Here is a 10,453-nt window from a genome sequence, read left to right on the forward strand (position 1 = left end):
TGGAGGTATCTGTACAAGTCAAGGCCTAAATAGATCATCAAAGAAAAGAAGCCCAGAAGGTAGAAGGTATGGACCAATTTATTCCTGAATAATAGCAGAACCCATCATCTCTAAATAGATACCTAAATGGATGTCCAATCATAGGCACAATAATTTCAACGTGGAATATTCAATAATAATAATAATAATAATAAGTCTCCTACCTACGCATTTATTAGATAGGGTAGACTAAAAGAGTATTAAGCATGGTTAGAGATTGAGCACCGTTTGTCAAATAGTTTTTGGCTTTGTTACATGATTTTTGTATTAATAAGTGAAAATTTTTGAATTTTTTTACTAAAAATTGAAAAAAAAATTTATTTTGTAATTATTTGTTTACTTGAATGCTAATAAAAAGTGAATAACGTAATATAAAAACGTAAAAAAAGTGAAAATATTTTTATGTCAAGGGAAAAAATTTGTTTGCCAACGAGCCTAGGCTAGTAGCGTAGCAACAATTTTTTTTTTTAATGCAGAGTAAGCGTGACGAGAGATAAAAAGAAAAAGAAAAAGAGAAGGCATTGATGCGCAAACACGGTTGATTTCGAGCTAGAAATTGGCATTGAAATTATTTACTTCTAAGAAACTATATGTACTTTCATTTTCAAGGGTTACAGAACTTATGGTAAATCTTTAATTTCAGAGAGACCCAACAAAATTATTGTAACGACAGAGAAAAAATGTATTATCACTATAAAAAAAAATTAGTCAAATTGCAATTAAGCGCCTTCATAATTCTCCTACTCCATATGGTCCACGCTCTCCACTGATTCACCATCAACCCCTAGCTGAGACATTGTCACCTGAATTCACGCCGCCACTCTCAAGGACCACATAAAGTTGCCCTGAAACGTCTTCTTCTATAGCTGAGAGGGGAGCTTCAGAGTTCTGACAAGTACTTCGCACGCTGGGTTGAGGAAAGCAATGGAAGAAGAGATGATTGTGCTTCAAGCAAATAATACTTGAGAGTTATCATAATTGCCAGCTGAAAAGGCCGTTGGCAATTCATTATTCCAATACGAGATTCACTTTCTGGGATGTCATAAAATATCATTCAAATTTTAGTGGGAGCTCGAACAAATTCATCCTCTTTTCTTTGACAAGTTTAGAAATGTTTCTCTGATGTACAAAACAGAACATGTATTAAGCTAAAAACAGGTCTACTCAGTAAAATCCTCAACGCAGACTCCATATCGTATGTAGATATGCATACACAAATAACATAATTAGCTAAAACCAATTAAGTGAACCATTAATACATATTAGAATCTCTATGCGTCTGTAAGAGAGGTCAACTATAGGTTCCCCATCCTCACACCAGCGTCCCTTGCATAGAGAGCCTTATCATCGTTAGCCTTGGAATAGCTAACATAGTAAAGTTCGGAGAAAATCCCAGTTAAGACCACGAAAGCAGCCCCAGCCCCAAAGACTCCCTTTCTCAACTTTTCGCATGAAGGGGGATCATTTGTTAAGAGAGTACTGTATTTGGTGTGGTACGCATTCCTCACAGAACCAGCCAGCAAGCACACCTCGGCGATAGCAAATGTCACCCTGAAATATAAACACAAGTCAATCGAAACTTTGGAATAATTGAGTAATGCTGCTCTTCTCATCCATTTTACAGACCGACGAAAGGTGTTTTAAGTGCTTTTTTTTTGTTTTTTACGTGGTTGAAATGACAACCCACTTAAAACATGTCATAACATCCCGTATAAGAAGCGCACCAAGGCTCATCACGGCATTGTTGATTTTGTATATTTAAACAAAGTCATATCTGTGAGCAAAACCAATTCCTTCAATATAGATATGTTGGAAAGCACGTACCAGCAAGTGATAAATAAGCAAATTGCCCATGCCCTAGCACCACTTGGTCTCAAAGCTTTCCCACAGCACAAGCAACGACTTACCACCACTATCAGGATTTGGCTAGCCAGTAGGAACAGGAATGACCCCACACCTAAGCCGGTTGCGATGTCAGAATCATAATGACAATAATTTCTTCCGTCAACTGGTTCTAGACTGGCCTGTCAGTAGAAAGCAACAGTTGAGTTAGGACCTTCTCCTACAAGAGTACACAAAATTTACCCTGGTTTCCAATTGATCACAAGCAGGTAGATGAGTTCATTTTAACAAACTCTGGGTTTTCATTTTTGTGTCTGCAACTGCTGCTAACATTGTGTCAAACCACTAGTACAACCCTCTCAAGAGAAACAAAAAAAGAAAGAAAATTTGGTGGGTATGCAGGAACAAAACAGAGTCAATGATATTTGTATGCCAAACATCCTGGAAATTCATCCCCCAAACTGAAGACAAGACACGTGAAACTATGATAAGAACGCAAACAAGCCCACTTCTTTTTTGTCCCTTAGCTCACTCAAATTCAGGCATATCATATTCAGTATATTTCAGCCTTTCATGGTTTCATTACAAGTATTGCAACTTATGATGTTCTAAATGAGGGAGTAGCCAGACTATTTAACTTTCTAGACGTGTTTCCTCCCAGTACAATTTGATGTCAAACAGCAAGTACGAAATATTGCAACGAGTAATGCTATAAATTATCCTCTCAAAGCCTATGTGGCGTGGTTCCCCATAACATTTGGTGCATGAATATTGGTTTGAAGATTGGAGACCACACCACATAGGGAGGAATGGGAGGAGGATGGAAGGTGATGAATAGAATGACTCTATTGCGACTCTTGTCAATGTTAAGCAAAGACTAGATGAGTTATATTTTCTGCTCTTGGTGTTTGAGAGCTTCAAGTATCAACAGCACCACTTAATGTGACAATCTACTCGAGACTCATCCAGACTAAAATAAAATATGAAGGACCCCATCAGCTAAACCAAAAATTTCCAAGACCAGAATTGGAATTTGACCTCTTTCATATTTTTGCACATTCTGCAGTCAAGAAACCTTGGATTGAAGCTTCTCCTCAACCAAATCTCAAGTTTGAAATAAGTCATAGTTGAAAGATGGCAATGAGAATGGCTTGAAAGGATTACATGGAGAAATTTGAGAGAAACAAGTCTATTGAAAGGATTACATGGAGAAATTTGAGAGAAAGAAGTCTAGGAAAGGGTCTTATTAAAAGGCTGTTCAAAGCAACATGGGAAACCCGTTTGAATGGTAGAAGGTAGAAGGAATGGCAAATAGAACCATTTGAAAGAGCTTGAGAAGCTGTTCAAACAAAAGATTGACAAAGAGCATAATTTGAAGTAGCATTCGGACGCCACTTCGAAGGATAGCATGAATTTGATGGCTCTTAGAGTTTTTCTTTTCTTTATGTTTTCTTCCATTATTTTTTTGGGATTGTCAGTAATTTTTCTTATTTTAAGGGTCTAGGGTTTTAAGACTATAAACATATAATGTTTTCCATATCATGATTCCAATTAAATTAAACTTTTGTTTTGTCATCTCTTTTCTTGTGGATTCGAGGATTCAAAAAAGAAGAAGATGCTCTTCTTCTCTTCACTCACCTTCGGTTCCATCAAAAGGCAAGCGGATTAAGGATTGTTAGAATATTAATTTAATGACTAAATTCATAATTTCCTATAAGCTTAAGTATTTTGAACAATTAATGAGTTAACACGATATTAGAAAACAGATCTTGAGTTCGAATCTTAACTCCACAATTTACTCTCTATTTCAATTTAATATTCCATGTATTAGGCCCCATTTATTGAGGGGGAGGGTTAGAAATTAATTAAATGATTAAATTCCCTATTACTTATAAGCTTAAACTTTTGGGACACGAGGTGATTTGACAAGGATAACATACTCATGTTGAAACGTATTGAAAACAAATATACATTGGCATGGCTGCTCCAACTCTATACATATCTTTTGAATTGCATTATTTTTTCCTCGTTGCTTAGCCCTTCCTCTAAGGGTTTGTTGTGTAACAAGTGCCTAATGTCTATTGAAATGTCTATGTATTTTTAAAATCACGAGAATGCTATAATGGCTGAATTTATATGCAAATTATCATCAACTTGATGAATTAATTTCAAGATATAAGGCTTTCCTACTATAGCATGTTGTTCAAAAGGATTCCTTGTTCCTCCGTGAAATACTTGGCTTTTTCCTGAATAATCTAGTTCAAACACCCATGAATTTGCTATTTGATCATACTAGTAATATATTAAGTGCCATATTTTCCGCCAAAAAGAAAATTTACTAAATCTTCCACAACCCAACAAATTATTTGACGTACGAATCTATCCCCCAAGTTGGTTTGGATCCATGCCTAAATTTAAACTGTACCCTGAGGTCAAAAGTCAAAACCATTAAGAGCCTTTGGCAAGGCAGTTTTGACTGTATATCATAATGGGCCCTATGTTTCTAATCTATTAATTTTCTTTGTGATGGTTAAGAGTTGAGGCTAAGAACTATCTCAACAGCAACCGATTAGCCGAAGGCATGCATGTACACATACACACACATCTAATAAATCTTCTTTGTATCATTTTTCTTATTAAAGTAATAATAAAATTATTAAATTCACCATTTTCTATTAGTTGAAGCTTTTGGATGGCGGATGATTTAACATCATGACTTTCCTATTTCAGTAAAATATTCTACGCGTCAAACTTCACTTGTTGAGGAGAAGTTTAAGCTTACGCGTAGGGGTGGAACTACCCTGGCTTTGAGGAGCACTAGCCACCCAATTTTTTAAAAAATCCCTCTAAATTTTATGTTTCTTTTATGAGTTGGACCCCAAAATTAATGTTTTACCTAAAAAAGATTTCTTTTTTTAGTTTTGTGCCCTCTCATCTAAAATCCTAGTTCTGCCCTTGCTTACAAGTGAGGAATATTAAATTATCAATTAATAATTAAATTCATAATATGTTATTAACTTACATTTTTAGAATAAGCTATGATTTATTAGTCATGTTCTAGAATATAGCAGTTAAATACAAATATAAGGAAGTTCATCTCAGATCCAGTGCAGAAAGTTTCTAAACCAGTTGAGACAGAAAATTGACTTGGCTTTCACAAAGCAAGAAATTCTCACCAAACACTATGTTCTATGACCTAGCCTTCCAAGAAAGACACAATACACTTTTTTTTTTCTTTTTTTTTTTTTTCATGTTAGAGGGGATTCGAAGTAGTGATATTCGCTTCATAAGAAGTAATCCCCAGCCGATTAAGCTACCGTTGGGGACAAAAGACACAATACTTACTTAATAAACATATTTCTGCAACTGGGTGTCCCTAATTTGCAGCAGATCAAGTAACTCAAACCAAGACAACCCCTTTACCCAAACCCCACATAACACGTCAAAGAAGAAACTGTTTCAACTCAAGAAACCAACAAACTCATAAGCAAGGACAAATTACTCTGAATTAAAAAAATAAAAAAATAAAAAGGGACAAATTACTCACTTTGGCCCTTCGTTGCTCAGCAGCAACAGCAAGAGCAAAAGCTATCAGATCGAACACAAACACCACGGCCAGTAACAGCTTGGAAGCCATGCCTTCACAACCCAGAAATCGCTCTCTCTCTCTCTGTCTCTCTAGTTTCACAGGGTCACCAAAAGGTGGCGTTTAGACGTTAAAGAAAGCTGAAGTGCAAGAAAAATAAAGAAATGTGAAATTAATACAAATGTTATATATATATATATATATATATATATATAAATAAATGCTCCCATATGAAAGAGTGGGAAAGAAAGCTTCGTAATCCTTTTCTAGTAAAAGTAAAAAAATAAATAATAAATAAATGCACGCGGTATCTGGGCACGTTACCTTTACCCGAGGGATAAAGTAAAAGTGTACGAGGTCTTCACTATGATGAGGGTGTGCTCATTTCCTTTGCGGTGCACTCTCTTTCTTTTTGCCATGTGTCGATCATACACTCCCCCCATCAAATTCAGCTCTACCTTAATTGACTAAATGACACCAATCGGAGAAGAGTGCTTGGTTGGACCTATCGTACAAAAGTCACATTTTATGTCACTAATAAAAAGTTGACACATCAGCCAATATCATTAAACTTATACTTAAAATAAAAACTCAACCACACCAGATTATACTCTAAATAAAATAAAAAATTAATTAATTTTTTTTTTTTTTTTTTTAAAAAAAAACACAAAAAAAATCGTACCAATCCCCACTTTGGTGGCTGTCTAGTGGCGTGCAGCCCATATTTGGGGGTGGCTCGCCGCCATCCCAGGCCATGGGAGGCCGAGGAGCCACCCCATGGCGTATGGGGTGGCCGGTGAGCTACCCCTAGTGAGGGAGGGGTGGCTAGCGACACCCCTTCAATTTTTTTTTAAAAAAATTAATTTTTATTTCATATTTGATATAATTTGGTGTAGTTAGGCCTTTTTTGTTTTAAACTTAAATTTGGTAAGTTTAGTTTAGGTGTCACCTTTTTATTGGTGGCACAAAACTCACATTTTGTGCAACCTCTCTATATAATTTATTCTCATTGGAAGAAAGTGGGGCGAGGGGGGTATTTGGTGAAAAAAAAATTATAAATTGTAAAATTCAGCACTTTTTCAAACTATTTAAGAAATTTTGACATTTTTCAAACTTGTCTTTAAAATACCATTTTAGGCATGAAATCATATATATCTTTTTTTTTATCACATCAATTGTATAATTAAAAATAATGTCTCCTATTAAGGGGTAACTCAACTAGAAGGGGACTGCGCCTTATGAAGCAGAGGTCACTAGTTCAAATTTTTTCTCCCCTCTCTTGTGTGGGCATGTAAAAAAAAAAAAATAATAATAATAATGTCTCCCGCATTGGCAAGAAGGGTTTTTGGGATGACGATTTTGTGAGTATAATCTGCATTTTCAAAAAATATATCGCAAAACCTAAAACGTTTAACATTGAGATTTAAAAAGCACTTAATTTAAAATAAGAAAAAAAAAATCTGCGATTTTATAAGTAAGGTATAGGTGCTTATTTGAAAAACGCAAATTTAAACAAAAATCACGATTTTGTATAACAAATATTTGATAAAATAAAATTAAAAAAAAAATTTAACATATTTTGTCAAACCCTTTTGCGATTTCAAAAACAAAAATTTTAAAATCATATTTATCAAAACTGCAATTCCAAACAAACTCCAGTCAAGGGAGATCGCCGACCACTTCAACTTTACTTTTTTTATATTGTTTAGAGTAAATGTATAATATTACCATGATTTCGTTAATAAAATAAAAAAATAAATCAAAATCAAAATTTGTACCGAGAGAATTATTTATCGTGTAGCATTACTATAATATGTGAATTGTGGGTTTTTAAATCCTAAAAGAAAAAATTGTCAAAATGGTCAAATCCGATTAGCACTCCATTGACAATGATTCCATGAAGTAAACCTCTTGATTATATCTAGTGTACAGAAGCCAATGCGAGGACGTTTATATGATATCATACACATAAATCCATCCATCTTTGAATGTCTTGCGTTAATACAAGAAGAATTCGTGGGGTTTTATTATTCAGGACAAGAAAATGACTCCATCAAATCCATTCAAAAATCTTTTGCTCCTCCATTGGGTGGCTTCAAAATCATGGCAGGAATTAAAGAATCCACTAACTTAGAAAGTGGACACCGACACGATGTCAAAGTAACTAGCCGTTGTTGCCTTCACCATGTCATAGCAAAGTGGACTGTACGTAAAAGACAATATTGTGAAGACAAGATTATATATTGGAATAATTTCTTTCAGGACTCATCAATTATCGCAATTTGAGATCAAGAGTGGTGGTTGAATGACTCAAAGAAATTTTTAAGTGATTAGGTAAGTACTAAGGTATGAGTTCGAATCTCCGCAATAGAGAATCCTCATACATGATTAGTATAAACCAACTTGGTTCTTATTTATGTCCTGGTGGGGCGGGCGGTTAAGTTATGACTCGATTGGTCTTGAGGGTGCACCTGCAGTTTTGGTCGTCTAGCTCCCTCCTGAGAAATTTCCGGCAGGTTGATACTACTATGGTCACGCCCAGTTAAAATGACCACAATTAATTTCTTCCTCCAACCTTTTTGAGTCGAAAAAAAAAAAAAAAAAAAAAAAAAAAAACTATCGTGATTTGAGGAAATCTTCACAAATTTTAAAAATTTTCAATTTCACCTCTTAAACTTTTAATTTGATGCAATTGACTATCTCCGCCAATTTTTTTTGTTAAAGTCTAGCCGAAACTACTAAAAAGATCAAACTACCCTTATTTTTTTTTATTTTAATTTTTTTAATTTAAAATTAAGAATAAATTTAAAATTTTATAAAATTTTGAAAAGTATAAAAATTATTTTATCACTTTTAAGGTTTAAAAAATGACAAAGTGAGTAAATTCCATTAAATTAAAAATTCAAAAAGTGAAATTAAAAAGTTTCTAAATTTGAAAAGGTATCTTTTGTGTTTATGTCTCGGTACGTGAACAAGAGGTGCAGGAGTGCTTCTTGGGTAGTGGGATTCAACAAGTGGCTTTTACTTTTACCATTAAAGAAGGCAAAAGTCGATTAGGACTTCCAACTTTTCACTATTGCGGATGATCGAATTCAATATAGGGTATTTATTAACCATTGTACTGACAATTATTGAGCAGATAAATGCTGATATATAAATATAATAATACATATTATATAACATAACGTCAAAAACGTTACCAGCTTTGATTTGTTTAATGTAGAGTTTCTTCTATTTCTTCTTTATTCAGTCTATGCAGGCAATAGGCCAACTTGAATTTGAATATAACTAAACTCCAAACACCGCACGTGTTTGAAAAGAAGAAAAGAAAAAAATCAATAATCATGACACAACAGGAGAACACCCCACCAAACACCATAAATGTTTTCATCCCAACTCTAATTTGGTCTATTAATCCATCATGTATTTTTGAGCATATAATATTTGTGAGTGATTTTATTCATCACCTTCTATCCCCTAAAGTTTAGTTGGCATAATCCTTATAACCAAAAAACAAATCTCTATATACCAAATGTTATGAGGGCGCAAGCCACATATTCTTTGGGGGATAAGAGATGTGATTATAGCATTATTTAATTCTTGCATGTCAGCTAAATTTTTACATGTAATTTTAATAGAGTATGTGCATTTTTTAACGAGATACCAATACAAATATTGTTGGGGCCGGGTAAGCCAATGGGATGGTATACCAAGGGGATGCATGCAAAAATTATATATATATATATATATATATATGAAATTATGTCATTTTTGTGTTTAAAATTTTAAATATATATAAAAATGTATAAAAATCTAGAAGTGATGTCTTATGTAGTATGATATTATCGTATTACCATAGAAACGACATCGTTTTGGTTTTATTTTTATTTTTTTTGTAAAAAAAAGGGTTAGTGGTTATTAGAGTTATTAACTAGTTAACAGCCTAGGCGATTACAGTTAGCGGTTGTATCTATTTGTAACAGTCTTTTCACCCCTAGTTTGAGCATCCCACCAGTATGGGCCTCCTTAGATAGAGCGTTGATCGATGGATTCCCATTTCCCAACTAACGAACAACCCCTCAATATACAGGTTCAGTCATCGACGCACGCCCAACTAATCATTGGTTCCCCAAGAGCGATTCATGAACCAACGATGACTTGATCATTGGTTACATGTCTAGTAGATATTGAAATAAGTCATAATGCGGAAATAATAATAAATAACAATGCAGCAATAATAAGACAGTGACACAGAAATTTACGTGATTCGGTCTATGACCTATATTCACAAGATTAAGCCTTAAGGCTGCATTAAACTCTTATTTCTTTTAGTAATATTTGCAATATAACATGCTCATATTTATAGGAGAATCATGTTGAATACAAATATACTTCTATTCTAGCTAGGTTAGCTAGGTGATAATCTTTAACTATTCACCTGTAACTCAGTGATAGTTTTCAAGTATGACTCTTCAACTATAAATCAGTAATAGTCATATATTGTGACTATTATTCTTGAACTGATATAGTCTAACATTCCCCCTCAAACTCAAGGTGTGTAAACTTGTGAAAACTTGAGTTTGTTCTTTAGTTGGCAATGGAGGCCGAGATGGTGACTGGAAACTCGTTGGAGTTGGTGGCGGCCAAGGTAGTTGAGTGGAGTTGATGGCACCGAAATTGAAACATCGGCTGCCCTTGAACTTCGACAACTTTTGGCCTCTTTTAGAGAAGAAAGAGGCAACTATGGGCTAAGAGATAAAGGAGATGGGCAACTATAGCCTCTTTTTAAGAAGAGAGAGCTAACTATGGGCTAAGAGGAAGAAAAATGGGCAACTATGACCTCTTTTAGAGAAGAAAGAGCCAATTATGGGTTAAGAGAGAAAGAAAGGAAAAGTCAACTATGGGCTAAGAGAGAAAGAAAATGAGCATCTTGGGCCTCTTTTATGGGCATCTTTGGCCTCTTTTGATTTTTTTTTTTTTTTTTTG

The 10,453-nt window shown here is 34.4% G+C and overlaps 1 protein-coding gene across 1 annotated transcript; it reads right to left on the reverse strand.

The window, feature by feature from the left end:
- Window positions 1–1,111: 1,111 nt before the first annotated feature.
- Window positions 1,112–5,631, reverse strand: LOC132173122 (uncharacterized). Its single transcript, XM_059584710.1, has 3 exons — window positions 5,429–5,631; window positions 1,864–2,063; window positions 1,112–1,590 (listed from the first exon to the last, which is right to left on the reverse strand). The coding sequence occupies exons 1-3, from the start codon at window positions 5,516–5,518 to the stop codon at window positions 1,335–1,337; spliced, it is 546 nt and encodes a 181-aa protein (XP_059440693.1). The 5' UTR covers window positions 5,519–5,631; the 3' UTR covers window positions 1,112–1,334.
- Window positions 5,632–10,453: the final 4,822 nt, after the last annotated feature.

The sequence above is a fragment of the Corylus avellana genome, chromosome ca2, assembly GCF_901000735.1.
Source record: "Corylus avellana chromosome ca2, CavTom2PMs-1.0".
NCBI lineage: Eukaryota > Viridiplantae > Streptophyta > Magnoliopsida > Fagales > Betulaceae > Corylus > Corylus avellana.

Excerpts from the sequence above, each read along its gene's own strand:
- LOC132173122 (XM_059584710.1), bottom strand. The coding sequence starts at position 5,518 with ATGGCTTCCAAGCTGTTACTGGCCGTGGTGTTTGTGTTCGATCTGATA. Across the intron at positions 2,064-5,428 it reads CTGAGCAACGAAGGGCCAAA|GCCAGTCTAGAACCAGTTGA; the intron begins GTGAGTAATTTG and ends TTCTACTGACAG. Across the intron at positions 1,591-1,863 it reads TGCTTATTTATCACTTGCTG|GGTGACATTTGCTATCGCCG; the intron begins GTACGTGCTTTC and ends TTTATATTTCAG.